Source organism: Caretta caretta, chromosome 11 (assembly GCF_965140235.1).
Source record: "Caretta caretta isolate rCarCar2 chromosome 11, rCarCar1.hap1, whole genome shotgun sequence".
NCBI classification, from domain to species: domain Eukaryota; kingdom Metazoa; phylum Chordata; order Testudines; family Cheloniidae; genus Caretta; species Caretta caretta.
Window position 1 is genome coordinate 12,817,793 of NC_134216.1, and position 26,986 is coordinate 12,844,778.

Sequence of the window (26,986 nt, forward strand, 5' to 3'; positions counted from 1 at the left end):
TTGCTCATGTCCTCCTGAACCGACTAATTTCATCTGTCTCAGAAGCCAGTCTATCTGAGACTCGGTATGGATTCAGACCTGGTCGTAGCACCATAGACATGATTTTCAGTATCAGGCAAATACAAGAAAAATGTATTGAACAAAACATGGATCTGTTCAGTGTCTTCATTGATCTGACAAAAGCATTTGATATAGTCAATAGAGAAGGATTATGGATGATCCTCAGCAAACTTAGTTGCCCACCAAAACTGGTAAAGATCATTCGTTTATTTCATGTGGGGATGCAAGGTCAGGTACTTTTTAATAGAAATCTCACTGACTCCTTTCCCATTTCAAACAGAGTCAAACAAAGCTGTGTCCTTGCTCCTGTACTGTTCAACCTCTTCTTCACTCAAGTTCTCAACCATGCTACAAACAGGCTCCACAGAAGCATATACATCAGACACGACGGCTCAGTCTTCAATCTTAAAAGGCTTAGAGCGAAAAAAAAAGTAACAGAACTACTAACAAGAGAAGCGCTCTTTGCGGATGATTGTGCCCTCCTAGCACACACAGAGGGAGCTCACCAGTGCATCGTAGATTGCTTCACTGAAGCATCAAAATGGTTTGGCCTCACCATCACCCTGGAGAAAACTGAGGGGTTGCATCAACCATCGTCACCGCTCCATGCCCTATCCCCAAGCATCTCCACGAGTGGAATCCCGCTAAAGGAAGTTGACAGTTTTACCTGTCTCGACAGCAACATCTCCCATGATGGATCTCTTGACCAAGAGATCACGAACAGGGTATGGAAAGCTTCTCTGTCATTAGGAAAGCTGTGTAACAAAGTCCTGAAATCCCACAACATACCCCTCTCAACAAAAATAAAACGTTATCATGCTTTTGTGCTCACATCTCTCCTCTCCGGCTGTGAGACCTGGACACCATACAAATGGCATATCAAACAGCTAGAGGCCTCCCATAGGTGGTCTCTGTGCGCCATTATGGGGATCTGCTGGCAGGACAAAATTAGCAATCTGGAGGTTCTCCAAAAGTCAAATGCCATAAGCATCGAGGCCATGCTGATAAAAGCCCAACTACGCTGGGTTGGACACATTATTAGGATGCCTGAACATCGACTCACCAGAAACATTTTCTATGGAGAATTGGCACAAAGACATGAGAATCAAGACCGCCCCAGAAAGCACTACAAGGACAGCATCAAGAACAGCACACACTTTGGTGCAATAAAACCGGATGATCTTGAGAAGGCTGCGTTAAGTAGATCAGCATGGCACCACACAGCACTCAGAGCTTTCCAAGCCTTTGAAGAGGACAGAAGTAATCGACTGTTAGCTGCAAGGGAAAAGCATCATACTACTGCTATAGCTACCAAGACACTCACAGATGACTTTGTCTGCCTGATCTCCTCACAAGCATGTGCGTCTCGCTTTGGACTTCAGAGTCCCTCCAGAATCCACAAAAAGAGAGAGCATGAAAACGTCATCATCAAACCGACGGACTACACATATATACATTTCCTACAGACTAACCTATACGATACGGGAACCCCAATATTATTAGAGTGAGGAAGTTAAGATATAGTAAAGGAGGGAAGAGCTATGCATACATATGCATGAAGGACAGTGAGGCTTATACAACATGTGGTCTCAGGTACAGCCATTGGAGGTCTTCATCAGCATGCGGGAGTTGTACTAGGATCTGTCTCAACCCTTTAGAGCTCCCCCCAAGGACACAGTGAGTATATACCTGTGACGGTCATGCTGACAGTGTTATATTACATCACCTCACTTGTTTGGACTGTTTTACTTATTGGACTAATCATTGTAATCATAAAACTTTTATAGTTACGGAGGGTCTTCCGTGAGTGTGAGTGCTGTTGTCCTTGCCAGGCCCTATGGGGCTGCCAAACCAGTAATTCTGATAATACTGGGCCCGATCTTGGAACAAGAACCTACCAGTTACAGAGTGCTAATTGGGCAAACTAAATCAATACTATAATCACTAAACAATCAATACGTCAGACAACAGGTGTCCCTGGGTAAGCCCTGAGAGGCACATGGCAACTCCTCCTAGACTGGAGTCAAGATATCTCACTTCTGGAAGATTTAGAGTTAAAAATAATATTTAGTCTGTGGTGAAGATTTAAATGCCTGTTTGCTGCAGTAGCATGGTACTTCCTCTTTGGTTTCTTCTTGGTTTTGTTGTGCTGTTCCTCATGTGGTATTTCTTCATTTTTCTTGCTCAGCTTATATAATTAGAGGAAGAGTTGGAGCGCACTCTTGGCCAGAGAAGGGGGAGGGAGAAGGCGGCGATTGGGTGATCACTGTTTTGAGTAACAATTGGTAAGGAAGGAGAGTTGTTTTGTTTGCTTGTTACATAGGAGTCTTGTTGTTGCTGAGGGAGTGAGCGTTAGAGACACCAGCCACAGGAATAGAACCAAAATAAGGAAAAGGCTCCTGAATAAGAAATAAGTGGTTGTACAGGACCCTGTAACCCATACTTAGCGGTGGCAGAGAAAGCTGATTTTCTTCTGTAAGGAACAACATAATACAGAGCATAACTGTGGTGGTGTCTGTAACAGTTGAAAGGTCCCAGAGCGCCTCTGGACCGTTCCCCTTAATGGTGGTCAGGTATGAGTATGCGGATTTACCCTGATCCCACAGCGACCTTGGTGGAAAGCTTGGGGCAATAACAAAAGAGGGAACTACCCTGACCCTCTATTGATGTAATACTTTTTTGGGACCGTAAGGGATAAGAAAGGAATACACGCAGACCGGTCAATAAGGCGAATGAGAAAAGCTAGGTATGGGGAGGTGGGGATTGACTCCGCTACACAAGCTTATAAGTGTTTTTGTTGTTGAAGCAATTGTAATATATTTTGGGGGGAAATGAGTATCAGGGTACACAGTGTTCAGTGGTGGCTACAATCCCTTTGGCCTTGCAATTGTAGTTATATGTGTTCAAATACATTGAGGCAGCTGTGGTCATGAACAGGGACAAGACGTTTTTGAGCAACTCAACAGGCTTTCTAGGTCATCTGTTTGAAGCAAAGGCGATTAAAGAAAAGGGCAAGGAGATAAAAGGCGCAGCTGTAGAGTGTCAGTTTGTGGCAATGTGTTAGGGCAAAGATTAAGGAGAAAGGTAAAGCAACTTGGCCAGGTGCAACAGGAATTAAAGAAGGAGAGGAGGTTCTCTCAGGGTTAAACAAGCAACTAGGGTAATTGAGACAGACACACCTCACTCTTACCCATAAGCAGCAAGAGTTGGAGGATACGTTTGAAGGAAGTAAGTGTGAGATGGGGGAAATCTGGGAAGGTGCATGTGTGAGGCATCTGAAGGTGATTGAGAGCTTGAGGTCTTTTGCAGAGCGTAGGGTAGAAACGGGGCAGCTGCTAGAGCACATTAATGGGTTGCAAAGTTCTTGTCATGAGCTGGAGACAGCCATGGATAGGGTGAATCAACAAGTGGTGACAGTCACAGCAGGAGCCTCTTCTGGGAGCTCACAGGCTGTAGAAAAGCTGAGTATTCAAGAGCAAGTGATTCCTTTGAAGGTTGCCAAGATGGAGGATGCAAGCAAGGAAGGGAGTCAGCCAGCTGTTCCCATTAGTAGGTGGCTCTGGACCTGGAGACATCAGTACCTCTGGGGCTTGTCACTAGAAGCAGAGCTAAGCAGATGGCAGAGCTGGAGGAATCTGCATTGGTTGCAGTAGGCTATAGCAACACAGCACACCTGGCAGGGAGTGTAAGGAAGTTGGCAGTTTCAGTACAGTGGGTGGTGTGCAGGCTGAAAGGGTGATAAAAGGGAGGCGACAGGCAGCTCAGAGAGAGACGGGGGTGATTGGAAGCAGCAGTGGAAGAGAGATATAGTGCTTCAGAAGGATCAGATCAGGAAGATGTAGGAGGCAAGACTGGCTCAGAAGTGGTGGTGACTGTGGACAAGGGGTGTAGCCCATACTTTCCCAGGAAAGTAGTGGCAAGCCAGCCTTTGTTTACTAGTCTTGTTGCGGGGCTGGAAAGAGTTACAGCAGAAGTGAAATGAGCATTGGCTGCAGGTGATGATTTTATTGAAAAAAAAAATCCAGTGAGGACTCTATGGAACCACCTGCCCTTACACCTGGTTTATGCTATCGGACAACCCCTCTTGAGCACATGAAGACAAGGCTGGCTTGCCGGCCATTCTGCCTAGATCACTACCCCAGTCTAGGGAAGGAAGCCAAACAATCAGGCGTTTGACTTTGACTGTTCCCATTGCTCACTCCCTCCGCCCTGCCTCTCCCCTGGACGATGAAGAGCTGGAAAGAGTCCCAGTTGGGATTATAGTGATCACCAGTTGTGCCTCAGGGATTCTGAGGTTGACCCTGCTATGAATGGTCTAGTGACGAGGAGGTCGGATGCGAAACCTCTCCTTTTCCCATAGCTGTGGTCACTGATGTAAAAACATTAGATTTTGTAGCCAAGTCTGCTGGTCCTATGCAAAAAGGAGGCGGTGGCTGTGAATGCCCAGCATCTGGATGCCAGAGCCTCTATGCTGCAGAAACTAAAAGATGTAACACTCCGGTAGCATCAGTATAAGGATCACAAACACAACCTGTGGTTATGACGGAAGGAGCCCCCAGCCACCAGGGCGTGGAGCACATGGGCATTCCTTCTTCTCCCCGAGATTCAGCAGGAGGCAAAGTCATGCCCGTACACCTCATGGGAGTGGGGCTTTGCCCTCTCCTAGTTGTCAGGGTCCACCCTGAACAGGCGCTGTGGGGGAGGCATGTACTCTGTTTCAGGTGACACACCCAGGCCCAGGCAGTTACTGGAGGAAAGATGATCCACCCCGCCTAGAGCTTAGCAGAAAGAGGAATTTGGACCTGCTTTGCTTAAACTGCAATGAGCAGTGACTGCACAACACAGATGTCAAAGGCCTTCAGCAATAAATGAAAGATATGATCCTAGCCTGTCAGCCCCACCCATCCCATTCCATGAGCTACATCATAGGAGCCTTCCTTTCTCATGGCTTCTCCTTCCCGCTTCAGGGTCAGCTGGCCATTATGGAGGGGAACCACAGGCATGACTCCAACAAGCCCTGTGTAGTATTGGGGCCTCTTTAGGCACTGACACAAACAGAAGACCCCTATATCAGCGATGGTGAGGGGCTGCCATCTTATTTTTGTTATCAATACTGGGGCAGCCATCAGCATAATTTGGGACGGGGATCCACAACATTCTCCCTGGTCCTCGGGAACAACCAAAGTCCTAGCCACATTTATAAACATCTGTGTAACAGTGAGACTTTCACGACCACTTGCAATTCAAGTGGGAAACACGAGCAGAGTGCTTGTATTTCCAAATATCAAATTACCTAACCCTTACAGTAATTTATTGGGATCAGATTTTTCTGAGTGATCTTGGAGGTATTGTTGATCTGACTAACCAGCTTTTGTGTGTTCCAGCAGCAAGGGAATTAGACTGTCGACTAGTGGTCATACCTGTGTGTGGTTTGGTGACACCAGTGGAAAAGCCAGTGGCCTGTGACCTGGATAAAGTGGTAGAGAAACATGCAAGACAGAAGGTGTTACAGGCATTGAGTCTGAAACTTGGAAATGTCTGTGCCAAACACAAGCATGATTTGTGGGCGTATGGTAGTTACCATTTTCGTGGATGGTGGAGACTTGCCTGCACAAAGACAGCACCCCTTCCTGGATAAAGCTAACCCCCTATACATGTTCCTATGGCATCCCGTTTAGAGCAAGGAGTTCTTCACAGATGTACATCAACTGCTTATTTACCTTTCTGGCTCACCCAGAAGCCAGATGGCTCCTCATGCCTTATCATTGATTACAGGCACCTCAATCAGGCCACACCTTCCTATACAACCACAATAGCTAAAATGGCAGATTTAACTAAGTCATTTTCCCCCAAGGCTGTGTGGTTTACAGTCCTGGATATAGGTAATGGCTTTTGGGCTTTACTGCTAGTCAGAGCGTCACAGTACAGGTTTGCATTTACCTTCCAGGCGGTCCAGTTCACTGGGGAAAGATTACCCCAGGGATATCATAACACTCCCACAATACTCCATGCCCAGCTGGAGCAGGTGTTATCATGATTTTCCCAACTTTCTGTTGTGTTTCAGTATGTAGATGACATCTGTCTAGTAACTCGGATGAAAGAAGACCATCTAGGGTATGTCTACACTACGGAATAAGGTCGAATTTATAGAAGTCGGTTTTTTAGAAATCGGTTTTATAAATTCGAGTGTGTGTGTCCCCACAGTAAATGCTCTAAGTGCATTAAGTGCATTAACTCGGCGGAGCGCTTCCACAGTACCGAGGCAAGCGTCGACTTCCGGAGCGTTGCACTGTGGGTAGCTATCCCACAGTTCCCGCAGTCTCCGCTGCCCATTGGAATTCTGGGTTGAGATCCCAATGCCTGATGGGGCTAAAACATTGTCGCGGGTGGTTCTGGGTACATATCGTCAGCCTCCCGTTCCCTCCCTCCCCCCGTGAAAGCAAGGGCAGACAATCATTTCGCGCCTTTTTTCCTGAGTTACCTGTGCAGACGCCATACCATGGCAAGCATGGAGCCCGCTCAGGTAACCGTCACCCTATGTCTCCTGGGTGCTGGCAGACGCGGTACGGCATTGCTACACAGTAGCAGCAACCCCTTGCCTTGTGGCAGCAGACGGTACAGTACGACTGGTAGCCGTCATCGTCATGTCTGAGGTGCTCCTGGTCGCCTCTGTGAGGTCGATCAGGAGCGCCTGGGCAGACATGGGCACAGGGACTAAATTTGGAGTGACTTGACCAGGTCATTCTCTTTAGTCCTGCAGTCAGTCCTATTGAACCGTCTTATGGTGAGCGGGCAGGCGATACGGACTGCTAGCAGTCGTGCTGTACCATCTTCTGCCGAGCAGTCATGAGATGTGGATGGCATGCAGTCCGTCTGCTGCCAGCCAAAGATGTAAAAGATAGATGGAGTGGGTCAAAACAAGAAATAGACCAGATTTGTTTTGTACTCATTTGCTTCCCCCCCCTCCCCTGTCTAGGGGACTCATTCTTCTAGATCACACTGCAGTCAAGATGCAGCGAGGTAAATCTAGCCATGTATCAATCAGAGGCCAGGCTAACCTTCTTGCTCCAATAAGGACAATAACTTAGGTGCACCATTTCTTATTGGAACCCTCTGTGAAGTCCTGCCTGAAATACTCCTTGATGTAAAGCCACCCCCTTTGTTGATTTTAGCTCCCTGAAGCCAACCCTGTAAGCGCCCCTCCCAGCGTCAGAGCAATGGCAAACAATCGGGCATCTGAGAGTGCTGTCCAGAGCAGTCACAATGGAGCGCTCTGATGGGGCTAAAACATTGTCGCGGGTGGTTCTGGGTACGTGTCGTCAGGCCCCCGTTCCCTCCCTCCCTCCGTGAAAGCAAGGGCAGACAATCATTTCGCGCCTTTTTTCCTGAGTTACCTGTGCAGACGCCATACCACAGCAAGCATGGAGCCCGCTCAGGTAACCGTCACCCTATGTCTCCTGGGTGCTGGCAGACGCGGTACGGCTTTGCTGCACAGTAGCAGCAACCCCTTGCCTTCTGGCAGCAGACGGTGCAATACGATTGGTAGTCGTCCTCATCGTGTCCGAGGTGCTCCTGGCCGCGTCGGCTGGGAGCGCCTGGGCAGACATGGGCGCAGGGACTAAATTTGGAGTGACTTGACCAGGTCATTCTCTTTAGTCCTGCAGTCAGTCCTATTGAACCGTCTTATGGTGAGCAGGCAGGCGATACGGACTGCTAGCAGTCGTACTGTACCATCTTCTGCCAGGCAGGCAAGAGATGAGGATTGCTAGCAGTCGTATTGCACCATCTTCTGCCAGGCAGGCAAGAGATGGGGATGGCTAGCAGGCGTACTGTACCATCTTCTGCCAAGCAGCCATGAGATGTGGATGGCATGCAGTCCTTCTGCACCGTCTGCTGCCAGCCAAAGATGTAAAAGATAGATGGAGTGGGTCAAAACAAGAAATAGACCAGATTTGTTTTGTACTCATTTGCCTCCTCCCCTGTCTAGGGGACTCATTCCTCTAGGTCACACTGCAGTCACTCACAGAGAAGGTGCAGCGAGGTAAATCTAGCCATGTATCAATCAGAGGCCAGGCTAACCTCCTTGTTCCAATAACAACGATAACTTAGGTGCACCATTTCTTATTGGAACCCTCCGTGCAGTCCTGCCTGAAATACTCCTTGATGTACAGGCACCCCCTTTGTTGATTTTAGCTCCCTGAAGCCAACCCTGTAAGCCGTGTCGTCAGTCGCCCCTCCCTCCGTCAGAGCAACGGCAGACAATCGTTCCGCGCCTTTTTTCTGTGCGGACGCCATACCACGGCAAGCATGGAGCCCGCTCAGCTCACTTTGGCAATTAGGAGCACATTAACCACCACACGCATTATTCAGCAGTATATGCAGCACCAGAACATGGCAACGCGATACCGGGCGAGGAGGCGACGTCAGCGCGGTCCCGTGAGTGATCAGGACATGGACACAGATTTCTCTGAAAGCATGGGCCCTGACAATGCATGCATCATGGTGCTAATGGGGCAGGTTCATGCTGTGGAACGCCGATTCTGGGCTCGGGAAACAAGCACAGACTGGTGGGACCGCATAGTGTTGCAGGTCTGGGACGATTCCCAGTGGCTACGAAACTTTCGCATGCGTAAGGGCACTTTCATGGAACTTTGTGACTTGCTTTCCCCTGTCCTGAAGCGCATGAATACCAAGATGAGAGCAGCCCTCACAGTTGAGAAGCGAGTGGCGATAGCCCTGTGGAAGCTTGCAACGCCAGACAGCTACCGGTCAGTTGGGAATCAATTTGGAGTGGGCAAATCTACTGTGGGGGCTGCTGTGATGCAAGTAGCCCACGCAATCAAAGATCTGCTGATATCAAGGGTAGTGACCCTGGGAAATGTGCAGGTCATAGTGGATGGCTTTGCTGCAATGGGATTCCCTAACTGTGGTGGGGCTATAGATGGAACCCATATCCCTATCTTGGCACCGGAGCACCAAGCCGCCGAGTACATAAACCGCAAGGGGTACTTTTCAATAGTGCTGCAAGCTCTGGTGGATCACAAGGGACGTTTCACCAACATCAACGTGGGATGGCCGGGAAAGGTGCATGATGCTCGCATCTTCAGGAACTCTGGTCTGTTTCAAAAGCTGCAGGAAGGGACTTTATTCCCAGACCAGAAAATAACTGTTGGGGATGTTGAAATGCCTATATGTATCCTTGGGGACCCAGCCTACCCCTTAATGCCATGGCTCATGAAGCCGTACACAGGCAGCCTGGACAGTGGTCAGGAGCTGTTCAACTACAGGCTGAGCAAGTGCAGAATGGTGGTAGAATGTGCATTTGGACGTTTAAAGGCGCGCTGGCGCAGTTTATTGACTCGCTTAGACCTCAGCGAAACCAATATTCCCACTGTTATTACTGCTTGCTGTGTGCTCCACAATATCTGTGAGAGTAAGGGGGAGACGTTTATGGCGGGGTGGGAGGTTGAGGCAAATCGCCTGGCTGCTGGTTACGCGCAGCCAGACACCAGGGCGGTTAGAAGAGCACAGGAGGGCGCGGTACGCATCAGAGAAGCTTTGAAAAACAGTTTCATGACTGGCCAGGCTACGGTGTAAAAGTTCTGTTTGTTTCTCCTTGATGAACCCCCCCGCCCCTTGGTTCACTCTACTTCCCTGTAAGCTAACCACCCTCCCCTCCTCCCTTTAATCATTGCTTGCAGAGCCAATAAAGTCATTGCTGCTTCACAGTCATGCATTCGTTATTCATTCATCACACAAATAGGGGGATGACTACCAAGGTATCCCAGGAGGGGTGGTGGAGGAGGGAAGGAAAATGCCACACAGCACTTTAAGCACAGCACTTTAAAAGTTTACAACTTTAAAATTTATTGAATGACAGCCTTCTTTTTTTTGGGCAATCCTCTGTGGGGGAGTGGCTGGTTGGCCGGAGGCCTCCCCACCGTGTTCTTGGGCGTCTGGGTGTGGAGGCTATGGAACTTGGGGAGGAGGGCGGTTGGTTACAGAGGGGCTGCAGTGGCAGTCTGTGCTCCAGCTGCCTTTGCTGCAGCTCAACCATACACTGGAGCATACTGGTTTGGTCCTGCAGCAGCCTCAGCATTGAATCCTGCCTCCTCTCATCACGCTGCCGCCACCTTTGAGCTTCAGCCCTGTCTTCAGCCCGCCACTTACTCTCTTCAGCCCGCCACTTACTCTCTTCAGCCCTCCACCTCTCCTCCCGGTCATTTTGTGCTTTCCTGCACTCTGACATTATTTGCCTCCACGCATTCGTCTGTGCTCTGTCAGTGTGGGAGGACAGCATGAGCTCGGAGAACATTTCATCGCGAGTGCGTTTTTTTTTCTTTCTAAGCTTCACTAGCCTCTGGGAAGGAGAAGATCCTGTGATCATTGAAACACATGCAGCTGGTGGAGAAAAAAAAAGGGACAGCGGTATTTAAAAAGACACATTTTATAAAACAGTGGCTACACTCTTTCAGGGTAAACCTTGAAAGTTAACATTACATACATAGCACATGTGCTTTCGTTACAAGGTCGCATTTTGCTCCTCCCACCGCGTGAACGGATTTTGGTTGAATGCCAGCAAACATACACTGCAATGCTTTGTTCTACAGTGATTCCCCAGTACGTGTTGCTGGCCTGGAGTGGTAAAGTGTCCTACCATGAAGGACGAAATAAGGCTGCCCTCCCCAGAAACCTTTTGCAAAGGCAGAACCGCAAATGCCAGGGCAAAGTAATCCTTTCACATGCTTGCTTTTAAACCATGTATAGCATTTTAAAAGGTACACTCACCAGAGGTCCCTTCTCCGCCTGCTGAGTCCAGGAGGCAGCCTTGGGTGGGTTCGGGGGGTACTGGCTCCAGGTCTAGGGTGAGAAACAGTTCCTGGCTGTCGGGAAAACCGGTTTCTCCGCTTGCTTGCTGTGAGCTATCTACAACCTCCTCCTCATCATCTTCTTCGTCCCCAAAACCTACTTCTGTATTGCCTCCATCTCCATTGAAGGAGTCAAACAACACGGCTGGGGTAGTGGTGGCTGAACCCCCTAAAATGGCATGCAGCTCATCATAGAAGCGGCATGTTTGGGGCTCTGACCCAGAGCGGCCGTTCGCCTCTCTGGTTTTCTGGTAGGCTTGCCTCAGCTCCTTCAGTTTCACGCGGCACTGCTTCGGGTCCCTGTTATGGCCTCTGTCCTTCATGCCCTGGGAGATTTTCAGAAAGGTTTTGGCATTTCGAAAACTGGAACGGAGTTCTGATAGCACGGATTCCTCTCCCCAAACAGCGATCAGATCCCGTACCTCCCGTTCAGTCCATGCTGGAGCTCTTTTGCGATTCTGGGACTCCATCATGGTCACCTCTGCTGATGAGCTCTGCATGGTCACCTGCAGCTTGCCACGCTGGCCAAACAGGAAATGAGATTCAAAAGTTCGCGGTTCTTTTCCTGTCTACCTGGCCAGTGCATCTGAGTTGAGAGCGCTGTCCAGAGCGGTCAGAATGGAGCACTCTGGGATAGCTCCCGGAGGCCAATACCATCGAATTGTGTCCACAGTACCCCAAATTCGAGCCGGCAACGTCGATTTAAGCGCTAATCCACTTGTCAGGGGTGGAGTAAGGAAATCGATTTTAAGAGCCCTTTAAGTCGAAATAAAGGGCTTCATTGTGTGGACGGGTGCAGGTTTAAATCGATTTAACGCTGCTAAATTCGATCTAAAGTCCTAGTGTAGACCAGGGCCTAGAGAGACTGGATGAGCTCTTACAGCTCCTTGAAGCTGCCAGATTAAAGTGTAACCCTACCGAAGCACAACTAATGGCCACTCAAAGTTTCTTTCTTCGGAATCACCTTGACAAGATGGGGAAGGACCCTTGCACAGAAAAAGGCAGGTGCTGTCCGAGCATTGCCTCTGCCGAAGAGGCTGCAGCCTTGCGGAACTTTTGGGCATTAACAGGATATCACTGGGATTTTATTCCTAACTAGGCCTCTACTGCGTGGCCTTTATACCAACTTTGGAAAAACCATGTAGCTTGGGAATGGACTCAGCAACACACGGAAGTATTGCCACTCAAACCTACCACAGTCCCCAGTGGAAATTGCTCTCAGGATCATCTTCTATCATTAGATACTTTTTCCCTACCCAGAAAGCCTTCAACATGCCCATTAAATGTTATTCAACAATACAAGACCAGAGTCATAATATTAATAGTTTTATTGTATTCTTTTATGATGCTGACTAGAACGCCAGACATAATTGTACTGGATGCAGGTATAAAAATAATCCAATCCTTAAAAATTATACTTTGCTACTACAGTGCTGTATAATTAGTGGAGGTTGCAAATATGATACAACTTTAAATAACACTGGTTTGAAAAATTAATTAAAAAACTACTCAGAAGCTAACATTCAGAGATATGAGAAAGGAAATCCAGAACAATGTAAAAGACATAAAGCAGGTCTACTGACTGTACATTCATTTTAATAATAGAAACATAAACAAATGTCACATCTTTGCCTTTTGCCACAGACTTTGCTGAAGGTGAACTTTACTGATGCAATTCTGAAGACTATTCCAGCAGTAGTAATGATTCGTGTATCATGTTTGCTTCGTCTTAAGAAAAAGTCCTAGAGAATTTAACAGGGATGAAACCAATAGGTTTCCTCTAAAAACCTAAACCATTTAATAAGGGAGAATATCCTTCCTGTAAGTTAATAAGGGAAGATATCCTTCCTGTAAGTTCTTCTTTAACCATTCTACATGATTGTATAGCAGGGATACAATTCTCTATCAAATTTTGTAGGATTGTTCAAGAAAAGTTATCCTTTTCTGTTACGTTCCATAGGACTTTCCCACAGCTCACTGTTGTAGTTTTCAGACCTGTGGGCCACACCCTTCACTTATTACTTTAACAAAGCTCCCATTGATTTCAATTAGAGTTTTGCCAGAATAGGCACTCCAGGACCTCACCATTTAATTACTACTTCAAAAGAATATCAGGCCAATACTTCTCAGGTCTCCCTCATCATTAGGGATATCCCTCAGGTTGAACCCAAATTCCACGCATCACACATGAAATAATTATTGCCCTACTTGGAGCAAGGTTTTTACAAAAAAAAAGCCAAATAATTTAACTGGCTGAGCCATTTATTTCTTCTTTTTGGCTTATTGTTTTGGCTCATTTTCTCGCATCATTATGGGTCTTTGTCCTGCATTGGACCTTTGTGGATTCAGGGCAATGAAAAAATAAATATGATTTATTTGGCTCTGTGAAACTTACAAGACACACACAGTATATTAGACACAGCCCCTCAACATTGGCATGCTCTGTGTTCTTATTTCCAATGGGGCATTTGAGAGTAAATTGGCCAGTCGTTTCTCAGTACAGGAAACACCATCTTTAGCCCTAGAAGGCTTTCGTATAGGAGAGATGTTGCTCAATTATTAAAGGTTTCCCCGCCTAAAACAACGTACGAAATTCTCATTCATTCTTTCTTTAAGAAGGTGCTCCAGATCTTGAAAAATAATGTATGTACAAGCTCACATACCACAGGGTTTGCTACACTATTAAGTACACATTTTAAAATTAAACACAATATTAAAGGTGGTAAATAGTCATACAAATGGCCAGAGTTGAAGTAATGCATGCAGTGAAGCACAATTCATCCTGAAGTTGGCGTGAATTGAGGCTTGAATCAAAAACCCATTAAAATCAGTGGGAGTGTGTTCCCATTGACTTTAATGGCAGTTGGATTAGGTCCTGGGTCTGCTAAGAAGCACAAATAATAGCACAGAAAGAAGAACATTTAAGTAAAATATATCTGTTTCTTTTGATTTTAAGGAAGAAATCTGAAGATTAAACATTGACTAGAGGGAATGAGGAATCCAGATAAATTTGGAAAAGAGACTGGAACTGACAAGTGCTGGGAAGGAATCCCTATAAAGTACTACAGCATTCTACAGTAATGGCCAAACCCACTACATTTGATCATAGTGCTCGGGGAAAGTCCGGTGGAATACTGCAGGAGAAATATATATAATAAGGGAACAAGTTCCTATTTAGATGCATCAGTACAGGATTTTTAAATGTATTTTGCTCCTGATACCTCAGGCAAATGCACCTGCAGTGCTGAGCCCTGTCGGGGCTAGGAGGGGTGGAGTGCGATGGCATTAGACAGGGGTGTCAGAACTTTATAGGAAACGTGGCAACAGAACAAGGATGAATTGTCTCAGTGTTGCTTAATGTATTAGGGGCACAGGGCAAATTGCATTGACAGTTCTGCTCTTTGTTCTGGTTACGGCCCTGTTTAAAGCTCTGAAGTTCTGTTCGCACATTGCCACGTTCTACTGCAGACGAGAGGTTAGCAGCAAATCACACCAACAAAGCAATCAAGTCTCCTCTCAAATTTAGTGGTGGGTCTTAAACGCCCCCAATAGCCAGGCCAAATTTTGCTGTTCTATTCATCTTAAGTTGGCTGTCCCTCTGAACCTGGCTATTGGCGGCATTCAGCCCATAAAAGCCCCTCGGGCACAGCAGTGTCAAAACAATTGATAAGTCACCATAAAAAAACCCCAACCACATAGACAGCTTTTCCTACCAAGTAACAAAGTTGGTACTTTTTCAAAAGTGAATCAACACCCCACCTACAAGGCTGCCTGTTGGCCTGGTTCTGCTATGATTGGCCAAGCAAGCTGACCTAGCTTTGATGCCTGCTCCTGGTCTCTTGCTCTGCATGCCAGCAGGGGCTAGGAGACCTGCAGATGCAACATGCTAAATTTATGGTGGATGCATAAGTGGAGATGGGATAAACCTCATCTTGCTGAATCACTTGTAGCCTATTAATCAGCAATACTGAAATACTCTGAATGGAGTTCTATCCAACCCTCCTTGCTCAGGAGAATGGCGGCCGTGACACATGGAAGCAGTATTAAGAGTGGCCTAAATGTTCAATTTCAGGTACCTAAAATTAGGAAACATAACCACTGGAAAAACCAGGCTACCTTGATTTAGCTGTGTGTCTATGGATTTAGCTTAACATAAGGTGCCAAAGTTTGAAAACATTGCCCTAGGGGCTGAGGGTAAAGAGGAGCAATGGTTTATCATCTGGAACACTTCCATACCTACAGATAGGAATAACAAACAATGTACCATTAGTGTATGGGGCTTAGATACCAAGGTGATAGCGAGATAGAAATAGATGCAGTAGATAGAAATAGACAGGATTAGTGTTTTGTTTTTAATTGAAGTGAACAATGAAAAAAATGTATCATATCCTCGTCACATGTAGTGATGATCAGGACGGACTCTAGCTGTTGCATTTATAGCACTAAACACTAAGGTGCATTGCACCCAACTAGCATTCTCTGCATTAGCAGAGTTAGGATTGTGTCGGTATGTGGCAAAAATTGGAAAATTATATTCTCCGCATACTGTGTTTGAGGGGATCAGCAATCAGAAAGACTGGCTTCGAAGTGGCCTGTTTCATGGGGGACATTTTTGATAGCACTGGTATTCTGAAGAATTTCACACAAAAAGCGAAATTCACCCTTGTGCAGAGAGCCACCAGCAGCCCTATGCACTAAGTCCCACTTAAATTCTCTAAGTAGAGTTTAAGTCGGAATTGTATGAGGCATAGGTTGCATGCTGACTGTTTACACAGGGTAGATTTCACCCTGGCTGCAGATAACCATTGCAAATTTTCCTAAATGTTGCTGTGAGAAAAAGCGATGTTTCCATTTGCAACCAAGACAGAATGTACAGTAGCTCTATGAGCCCAAGAGTTCATTTAGGTACCAGTCTGAAAGCATGTGGCGTCTTTAAAGGATAAACACTAGTGTAAAAAAATATTTTCTTATCACTACCTGCTGTGCTATGTACAAAGGTTCAATAAAATAAAGATAAGAGTTCTTTCTGGAAAAATCCTGCAGCCATTACCCATGGACTAGAATCAATGTTTCTCAACCTTTTTGCTACCAGGAACCAGCTTGCTGCCTTCCTACAGTGTGTCAGAGAGATCTTGGGGACCAGTGCTGGTCCATGAACTCGTCATTGAGAAACACTCTTGAGGTCTCTCGCAGTCCTACATTTCTGTGATTCAGGTAATCCCGCTGATTTTAATGGGACTGTTCACATGATTACAGGCTGCAGGTATGCACCCAAATGGGGGTTTAGAAACAAAGACATTAAAATGAACAGTTAACAGTTAGAAAAGGAATACTTGTGGCACCTTAGAGACTAACAAATTTATTTGAGCATAAGCTGTAGCTCACGAAAGCTTATGCTCAAATAAATTGGTTAGTCTCTAAGGTGCCACAAGTACTCCTTTTCTTTTTGCAAATACAGACTAACACAGTGGCTACTCTGAAAGTTAACAATTAGACTGTTTAGTGATCCAAAGTTGGAGTGATCCTTTCAGTTCTAGGTACTGGTCCTGCAGCCCTTACTCACACAGGTAGTCCCACTAACTTCAGTGGGACTGCTCATATAGAGCTCAACTTCTGTGAGTGATTGAGCCTCCTTAACTCTTAGTGAATCATTAGGAACTGAGCACTTTGCAGGATTAGATGCCTAAAGGCTACTTGTGTGAGGGCTGCAGGATCAAGTCCCTCATTTGTATCATCAGATAAGCCTATGATGGGATGTAGCACTAAGACAGCAGCCCCCAGCGAGGGGGGCAAAAGCATCATTCACTGAATGGAAATACTGATTAAAGTGCCAGGGGTTTCTAACAGCTATATTGAAAGTTTAGATCCTTTATCATAGAATCATAGACGTGTAGGACTGGAAGGGATCTTCAGAGGTCCTCTAGTCCATCCTCTGCAATGAGCAGAACCAACTAAACCTAGACCATTCCTGACAGGTGTTTGTCGAACCTGTTCTTAAACACTGCCAGTGGCAGGGATTCCACAGCCTCCCTTGGTAACCTATTCCAGTGCTTACCTATCCCTCCACTGTTACAATGATCAACACCCCCACAACATACCTTTCAAAATCCTACACATGCCTATCACAACATATGATGGTACCTCATCCAGTGCACTAAGTGCCCCAACAACAACTATGTGGGTGAAACCAGGCAACCACTACGCCCTCAAATGAACTCACACAGGAAAATGATAAAAGACAAAAACACCCAGTCACTTGTGGGTGAACACTTTTCACAAAGCAATGTGACCTTTCAGTCCTCGTCCTCAAAGGAAACCTGCACAACACTTTCAAAAGATGAGCCGGGGAGCTTATATTCATTACTCTGCTAGACCCTAAAAAACATGGACTGAAGTGAGACACTGGATTTATTGTTTATTACAATAATCTGTAACCCACTAACCCCTCTTTTTGTTAACAGGCCACTCTACGTTGAATGGTTCCTTACCATATGTACTAACTACTTATGCTAAACAATCTGTTCCACTTGCATTTTGCTGTGATGCTGGGAGTATCTTTTCCCAGACCCAAAGAAGAACTCAGTGTGGTTCGAAAGCTTGTCTCTCTCACCAACAGAAGTTGGTCCAACAAAAGATATTACCTCACCCACTTTGTCTCTCTAATATCCTTGTAGTTAGATAGTTTTTCCAATCATGTAACCTACATCTCCCTTGCTGCAGACTAAGCCCATTACTTCTTGTCCTACCTTCAGTGGACAAGGAGAGCAACTGATCACTGTCTTCTTTATAACAGCCCTATCTGACTGCTGTTATCAGGTCCCTCCTCAGTCTTCTTTTCTCAACACTAAACACACCGGTTTTTTAACCTTTCCTTATAGGTCTGGTTTTCTAAACCTTTTATCATTTTTGTTGCTCTCCTCCAGACTCTCCTCCATTTGTCCACATCTTTCCTAAAGTGTGGCACCCGGAAATGGGCACAGTACTCCATATGAGGTCTCATCAGTGCACAGCAGAGCGGTTAACATATACCAGAATGTTATTTGTCTTTTTTACAACTGCATCACATTGTTGGCTCATGCTTAATTTGTGATCCACTATAACCATCAGCTCCTTTTCTCACCTTGTGCAGTAATACTTTCTAGCCAGTTATGTTTATCTATTAAGCTGTTTTGTGTATTATAACTAATCACTAGAGTTTTCCTTTAAGTAGAGCTCCTTAGGCAGGAGCGGATTATGCAAGAATCACACCGCCTGCTTGTTCAGACTTGAGATATGTTAAATATTACCATCTGTGGCCTTGAGCCTGCACAAGGTAGGTATGAAGTTCAAGGCAAGATCAAAAGCCATAAGCAGGGTGGGAAGAACAGGCGACGCTGACCCTGCATCACTGAGAATGCTGGTGCACAATCACATTGTTACTTCTGCCTATTGCTTGCAGCAGTAACATAAAAAGCAGAGTGCGCAGTTAAGTGCTGTATTTACACACTACGGATCACACTTAAGCAAATGTCTCCTCAGATACACTCCTCTGTTGCACCTCTCTTGTCTCGCAATCTCAAGAGCAAGGGACAAGGCATGAACAGGGGTCTGAAACCTACTGCCATGAAGTACAGAGAAGGAGAGGTTACTCACCTAGTGCAGCAACTGGAGTTCTTTGAGATGTATGTTCCTGTGGGTGCTCCACTTCAGTTGCACCTGCGCCTTTGATCAGAGGTTTTTGATAGCAGCACCCGTTCGGCCCATATATGTGCCCCACACATCCTTGTACACCGGCACTAAGCCTATATGGGGCCGCTGGGTGAACCACCCTCAGTTCCTTCTCCACCGCAAGTCCCACAAAGGAGACTCCAAAGCCAAGGGGAAGGAGGGCGGGTAGTGGAGCACCCATAGGGACACACATGTCGAAGAACTACAGTTACTGCACAAGGTGAGTAACCTCTCCTTCTTCCTCAAGTAGTGTCCCTGTGGGTGCGCCACTTCAGGGGACGTCAGAGCAGTACACCCCTAAGAAGGTGAGAGGTTTGGACCAGGGTCCAATACAGAAGAGAGAACTGCATCGCCTACAGCCACCTCTGATCTTGCAGCAGACACCAAGGCACAGTGATTAGAAAAGGTAGGTGCCGAGGGTCATGTCACGCTCCACAGATGTCTACAATTGACACATCCTTAAGCCAGACTGTGGAAGGAGAAAGTACTCTAGTGGAATGTACTATCACTCTTGAAGGGGGCTGAATCTGACTTTTGTCATAATAGACTGTAATACATCAGAGATTCACTTTGATAACTTCTGTTTTGAAATAACCGAACCCTTGTTTCTGTCTGCAATGGACACAAATAGTCTAGGAGACCTTCTAAAAGGTTTGGTCCTATCTAAATAAAAAGCTAATGCTTTCCCAACATCTAGAGTATGCAACATGGCTTCTTGACTAGTCCAATGTGGTGCTGGGGGAAAACAAACAAACCAGGCAATTGATGGCTTGATTAATAAGAAATTCTGAGGACATTTTAGGTAAAAATCTGGGATGGGCCCACAGAGAGACTTTCTCTGTAAAGAATACCATAAATGGGGGTGGTGGTGGTGGTCCACCATTAAAGTCCCCAATTCTCTGACCCTTTGGGCAGAAGTTATAGCTATCAAGAAGAATGTCTTCACTGACTGATCTAATAAAGAACAAGTACCTAGTGGTTCAAAGGGGTACTTCATCAGGCAATACAGGACTAGGTTCAGGTCCCAGCTAGGAGTAGAGTCTCTGATTTGTGGGTAGAGATTCGACAAACCTCTTAGGAATCTTACCATGGCTGGATGAGCAAAGAGCGAAAAACCCCCAATGGGTATGTGAAAGGCTGTTATTGCTGCTAAGTTATAGCCTAATGCAGTTCATAGAAAGACCCAATGTTTTCAATTCCAGCAGGTAATCCAGTTGATGACTAGAATAGCCTCATGACAAGAGAAACACTTTTTAAATCCCAGGAAGCCTAGCAATCCCAAGAAAATTAACAACAAATTGATCCCTACTGAAGGGGGGAACGAGACTCAACACTAACTATATATATGAACAAAAATGTTTTAAATAATATTTTAAACTTTTTTGTTGAAAGAAAGAAAGAAAGAAAGAAAGAAAGAAAGAAAGAAAGAAAGAAAGAAAGAAAGAAAGCTGTTCCAACAACTACAAACAGTACATATTAACCAACAAACTAAATTCTGAATACAAGCAGAGAACAGGCACAATTGTAGACTCTGTCTCAGGCCGCAGGTGCTTGAGAAGGAACTGAGGGTGGTTCGTCCACACAGCCTCATATAGTCTCTGTGTGGGGCAGGAGGAGTGTGGGGTACATATGCGGACCAAGCAGATGCTGCTACCAAAAATCTCCAATCAATGGCTTAAGCACACCTGAAGTAGAGCACCCACAGGGACACTGCTCTCAAAGAAGAACTAATGCCTAGTACTGAATCTTACTTGTGTGTCTGTTCACACTTGAGATGGGACACAACAACTTGCTGAGTGCTGGGCAAGACTCTTTAGGATCACAGGCTCTATGGCAAACAAACACTATTAAGTATCAGAGGGGTAGCCGTGTTAGTCTGGATCTGTAAAAGCGGCAAAGAGTCCTGTGGCACCTTATATAAGGTGCCATAGGACTCTTAAACACTATTAAGTGTCAGTTAATTGAGGGTCTGTCTTCACTATAGAGTTAACTCATGTGACCTTCACTGCAGTTACTGCTCTAGATTTAGCCTAGCCAGAGTGAGAGCAGTCACTCTGGGATACAGCACTCAAGTTCCTGCATCCACACTCATGCTGTACTCATTCATATGTGGCACTAAGAATTCTAAGGGCACGTTCCATTGTTAAGCGCTGCAGTAAGCAAAGCCGCTCTATAAATTCTTCCCCATGTATTATGGGAGAACTTGTCAGCCTTTTCTGAGCACACAGGAGGAATTGTGGGAAAGCATTGTAAGATTAGTGGCACTAGAGTGGAACTAGCCTGCATCCACACTGCAAAGAGATTATGTTAATAGCTGATTTGAGTTTAGTTTATACCCCACCTCAGATCAGCTAACTCGGGTTAAGGATTTTTGTGTGTGGAAGGGCATTGAGGTAGGGCCAACTTGAGTTATAATTTGAGTTCACTTTGCAATGAAGACAAACTCTAAGAGTATTTGATTAACTTGATCTTCACCAAGCACCCAACCCTGCACAGAGTGAAGTCAGAGAGCTTTGGATCAGACCCTTAGTTAGGAATGTAATAAATTATCAATTTGGAGCTTCTTCCTCAATGATCAACAGACATTTTTACAACAGCCAAATGTGATATCTTCAAAAATACGTATGTTCAGGGAAGCTACACAGTATTACCAAACAGGATGGGAGAAACAAGTTCAGAGTTTTTCAAGAATGAAACAATTGTGAAGTTAGACCCTATTGAAAAATGCAGAAAGACCTTCATAACAAATATTTTGTAGTTTTTCATGCAAATTTGTTGGTGATCATTCAAATTTTCTAGAATCACAGACTATACAATAAGCTTGTAAAAAATGCTTTTTAGTAAAAATGTTGAATTTTTTTGGGTCAAAATGTCACAAATTCCTGACCAGCTCCATTTGCAGTGACTAACTGTCAATCCAATGTGAATTGCCAGCTAATAGGACTGACACAGAGAAGACAGATGGAAGTCCTTAACAGTTTTTTTGTGATCCAAAGCCTTGTGCTGCTCCCACAGTCAAATGCATCTGGCCACAACAGGCCTGATTTTCTGATGTGCTGAGTAGCTCTGCAGCGCCCATTGAAATCATGGCAGCTGTGGCTGTCTGGATCCAATGCAAAGTCTAAAATTCATGGTACATAAATCCAACCAGGGCTATAATACTTCTGTTCTCGCCCACTTTCTCCCTGGAGTTCATTATGGCTACACACATTTTCTGCAAAGCAATGCGATCTACCTCAACAATTCTATGTTGTAATTTATTACTCCATTAATGAATACTTTATCTGATCTTGCTGCTTTTAAAAAGCATTTAAATCCCTGCTGGAGGTTGCGTGACTTACCACAATATAATAATACAAGCTTTGAACAACATTGCAGATCAGTGGGCAATACACTGTCACATGCAGACATTTCCAAACACAAAGGAGATTTTCAAAGCAGTGCAAGGGATTAGTTATACCTTTTCCCACTAAAATTAAGACAGTGTGGCTAAATCCCCCATACTCCTTTGAAAATGTCAACCTATGAATTCAGCCATCATTGCCAGATGCAGTGCTTACTTAAGCGCTGAGACATTTGACAGAATGACACACCAATAAAGACAAATAATATTTAGTGGGCACCCCAGCTCCCTTGTTGCATAGGAAGCAGATCAAACCAGGGAAAGGCAGAGAAGGGTCTGAAATGAACATACACTTCCTACCCAAAAAGAGCACACACTGTATCTTTGAAAGCTGGCCAAGAGGAAACACACAGTAGTCAGACCAATATCTGTAATTTTACGATATCTGTAAACAAAACACTCCCTAGTGGTATCAATTTTAGAGTGCAGGCAACAATTAGTCTGTACTGATCTATTAACAAATTCATGTTATGTGACGTCAATGGCGAAGATAAAAGTGGAGCACGCACGTTAAGCTTCCTTATACTTCCACCTGGGTCTTTTACAGATTTGCATATTGGCTCATTCTTCCCCTCCATCTTCGCTACTCAACAACTACAAATGCATTTTCAAGGCAGCAATGCTCCGTGTTCTTTTGAGTTCAAAGTCTTTCCTGTATGTGAAGATTAAGACTGATATCGGCTGAACTGTCATGTGACAGAGTGTACCTGGTAAACAAGGACACGTATCTATGTTGATCTTCCACTCCCATACAATTATGTTAAAAATAGTCTCTTCGTCTGGTTTCGTCACTAATAAAGGATGGGTTATATTGTCCAGGGTAGATGCATGAATGTCGGGATCCAGGTAAACCAGTGTAAGGAGGATAAAGTCCATTTCTTTCCAGTTCAGCGTTTCTTAGGCCAGTTGCCTATAGTATAAAAAAGAAAAGAAAAGGCTCTTATTCTGAGGCCTGATTCCTATTTCAAATGTAGCCTTAAAATCTTTTCTTTCTCCAGACTCAAGTGATGAAACAGACAAACACTTGAATTTGTTTGTTTTTATTTTTCTTGTCTGAGTTCCCTTTTATTTCAGGTATTTATTTATCTGATGTAAATTAGCATCGCTTCAGTGAAGTCAATGGAGCTATGTTACATAAGAACGGCCATACTGGGTCAGACCAAAGGTCCATCTAGCCCAGTATCCTGTCTTCCGACAGTGGCCAATGCCAGGGGCTTCAAAGGGAACAAAATGTTGATTTACATCAGCTGAGGATCTGGACCATAATTTTAAGCAATGATTGAATACAGTTATTTCAGTGGCTACATGGAAATGTCGTCATTTGAGATGATCTCTCAGATCCATCCCACCTGCTATTTCAGGATTGTTACTTGCTATTTTCTAGGGCTTTTAGTTGTTTGTTCAGTCTAATTTTAAATATCTCAAGCAACGGGGACGTGCCTAGACTTGATCTCTGATTCCACGATGCGCACTCTCAGAGCAGTGGAATAGCGGGACTCTGTGAGGCTCATTAATACATTCCATTGCTATGGTATATCCCAATAAATGTGCTCTGGAAAAACTTAAATTTACCTTGCAAATAAAATGCAAATCAAAACAAAGTAATGCTCATAGTCCTCTTATATCACTGGACAACATCATTGCAAAATATGGACCTGATCCTTCAGCATTTACTCACATGAGTAACCACATTGACTACATTAGATTTACTCACATGAGTAATGGTTTGCAGGCTCAGAAACTGTGCCCGCAAGACTCCCAAAACTCTATTCATAACCTCAGGCATTTGCTTTTGTCTTTTTGTCTTACATGCCATGCGTCCACATCTCAGGTAGCAAAGGATATAATATCTCTGGACCATCAGACAAAAGAGACAGTATAGATGGAACCCAGGAATAGATACCGAATAATATACATCCGTCATCTGCAGCAGGTTTTTAGTGCTTCCGTTTTCTTGCATTTCTATGGTCTCTCTGCCCCACTCCTGTGCTCGAGGATTCTTGGGGTACTCAGCATATGGCGACATTTGGAAATCCCCACTCTTGAAGATGAGTTTACTTATGTCATTCTTATTCTTCCTGTTTAAAAAAAAAAAAGTTAAAAGGCAAAACTGACCTTGCTGTCTTGTTACGGTGACGTGATCTAAGGAGATTTGCCCTGATTCCAGGCAGTGAATCATAGAATATCAGGGTTGGAAGGGACATCAGGAGGTCATCTAGTCCAATCCCCTGCTCAAAGCAGGACCAATCCCCAACTAAAGCATCCCAGCCAGGGCTTTGTCAAGCCTGACCTTAAAAACCTCAAAGGAAGGAGATTCCACCACCTCCTTAGGTAACACATTCCAGTGGTGTGAACCCAGACTGTAGGTGAAGAAAACTCCAGTTTTCTCCAATGCAGCTTATCACTGGAATAAGCTGCACTAGTGTAAAAATTGCAGCTTTTCTTCTTCACAGTCAGGGTTTGCACTGGTGCACACTTGATTGGAATCCCCAGTGCAGACAAGCCCAAACCTTGTGACTAAGGCAGGAATGACTTAACAGTGAGGGTAATTAACCACTGGAACAACTTACCCAGTGATGTGGTGGATTCTCCGTCACTTGAAGTCTTTACATAAGGCCTGTCTGTCTTTCTAAAAGAGATGCGCTTTAGCTCAAATACAAGTTATGGGCTTGATGCAGGAATCATTGGGTGAGAGTCTATGGCCTGTTTTACACAGGAGATCAGATTAGGTTATCATAATGGTCCTGTTTGGCCTTAAAAATCAGTGAATTGATGTATCTTAGTTCACAGAAGAGTCACGGAAGTGTCAAAAGTCAGGGAAAGGTCACAGAAAACGTGGAAATCAAGCTCCTCAAGTTTCTGTACATTTGAATAGACGTATTTTGCAGGTATAATGAAACTGCTTGGACCAATGCCCTAGGCAGCTGGTCTGAACCCCCTGAATCTCAAAAACATCCCTCCCGCAAACAACCCGCCTATCTACTGTATTTTATGAGAATCTCCTTTGGAGGAGATTTAGATCCAAAACTGTGTCCCCAAAGAGGGTGATATCCCAATGCTGAACATATATGCTACTGAGTGGATAGTCTACTTAAGGAAGGGAGGTGATCTTGTACCTAGATATGAAGACAAGGAGTCAGGACACCTTGGTTCTGTTCTTTGCTATACCACTGACATGCTAGGTGCCCCTGACACAATCATGTTACCCATCTACAGAACTGGTATCATAATACTTGTCTACTTCACAAAAGTGTGGTACAGTTTTAATTAATATTGTAAAGTGCTATATTAAATACACTGAGTATAGTTCTATTTAACTATGGGGTAAATCCTGCCTCTCATTCGGTGCTTAATTTGCAATGAAAGAGGTGCTGGGGATCAAGCCTTTAGATATGGGCTTCAAGCAATTTTTTTACTTTCATAACTGACGCGGCAAGCCCAGAGGTGCCGGGGCTATGAACTGCCAAGCTTAAAGATGCTGGGGCTCAGCCCTGGCACAAATTAAGTGTTGCTCCCAGTCCATAGGTACAGAAGGCCTCCCGGCCAGGGTAATTTTGTGGTGCCAAAGAGAGGCAGCACTTGTAAGAACATGTAGAGGCCTGCACTTCATGTGTGATATGGAATCCAGCTCTGCAGAACCTTGCTACATGGCCACGAACAGGGTGTCTGAGCAGTGGGGCTGGGCTGGGGTTTGGAGGTGACTAGAGCATTACCCACTACCCAAAATCCTCTAGTCTTTCCTATTGCATAAATTGTTTCTTTCATCTCAGCTGGAGTTGCCTTTGCAAGGCAGCTCCTTTGCTGCTCCATGGCTCGGAGTAGGCAGGGTTCCTTTATCTCCCCATCCCAATGAACATGATTCCCAGCAATCAGCTGAGTTACTTGGGCTGGCTCCTGGGGAAAAAAAAGATTTTCCCCAAAGTGTAAGTACAATATATCCCTTGGTATCTCCACTAAATATATTTCAGAGTAGCAGCTGTGTTAGTCTGTATCCGCAAAAAGAAAAGGAGGTCTTGTGGCACCTTAGAGACTAACAAATTTATCTGAGCATAAGCTTTCGTGAGCTACAGCTCACTTCATCAGATGCATCCGATGAAGTGAGCTGTAGCTCACGAAAGCTTATGCTCAGATAAATTTGTTAGTCTCTAAGGTGCCACAAGTCCTCCTTTTCTTTTTACTAAATATATTGTTTACACTAGGTTTTGTTCTCTGCATGTTTGGCCTTTCAGCTCTAGGGGTGAGGCACCAAGTCCTGTATAATCCATTAACATCAATAACACAGGATTGGCGTCTGGTTTATGATACCTACCGGCAGCAAGTGATGATCAGTGCTATCCCCAGGATAAGCAGAAGTCCCCCTCCTGCAGCTGCAATCACCACGGTGATTAGCTGATACGCTAAACACAAGAGACACAGGAGACCTCACTCACTGAGAAATGATAACATGCTTGTAAATATTTAAGTGAGTATACAGGTATATAGCTACATATCCATCAGGCAAAAGGATTAGGAATTATCTTCTCTTGTTCAATAATTATCAAATAGGACATTAAATTATGTCAAGTAGATTTACCTGGAGCTGGGGAGTTTTGGAGGACAGAGTAGAAAAATGGGAACTGTTAGACATGGAAAAACAGGTCCCCATTTTGGGACAGTTTGTACTTATGAAAATATGAGAGGTGTGCAACGAAAAGTCTGCCAATTCACTTCAGATCATCTTTAAGCAGCAGTGATCAGCTCATGACAGACTGTACTTTTTCACTTCCTCTGCAGCATGGGGCACGGGTCCCCTGCAGGTTTAAACTAGTGTAAATGGTGAATTCTCTATAAGTTGAAGTCTTTAAACCATGATTTGATGACTTCAGTAACTCAGCCAGAGGTTATGGGTTTGTTACAGGAGTGCGTGGAAGAGGTTATGTGGCCTGCAACGTGCAGAAGGTCAGACCAG

At 45.0% G+C, this 26,986-nt stretch overlaps 1 protein-coding gene across 7 annotated transcripts in view; it reads right to left on the bottom strand.

The window, feature by feature from the left end:
* Positions 1–12,241: 12,241 nt before the first annotated feature.
* HEG1 (heart development protein with EGF like domains 1) overlaps positions 12,242–26,986 on the bottom strand; it is a 95,490-nt gene continuing 80,745 nt past the window's right edge. For 5 of the 7 annotated variants that reach the window (XM_075117749.1, XM_075117750.1, XM_075117748.1 and 2 more), the window contains 3 exons: positions 26,348–26,435; positions 23,942–24,116; positions 12,242–22,948 (listed from right to left, as the gene is read on the bottom strand). In XM_075117749.1, coding sequence (XP_074973850.1) covers positions 22,799–22,948; positions 23,942–24,116; positions 26,348–26,435 — 413 coding nt within the window. In that variant the 3' untranslated portion in view covers positions 12,242–22,798. Of the gene's footprint in view, positions 22,949–23,847; positions 24,117–26,347; positions 26,436–26,986 lie in introns of those variants that run through there. The other 2 variants (XM_075117747.1, XR_012664328.1) reach the window with 2 other exon arrangements.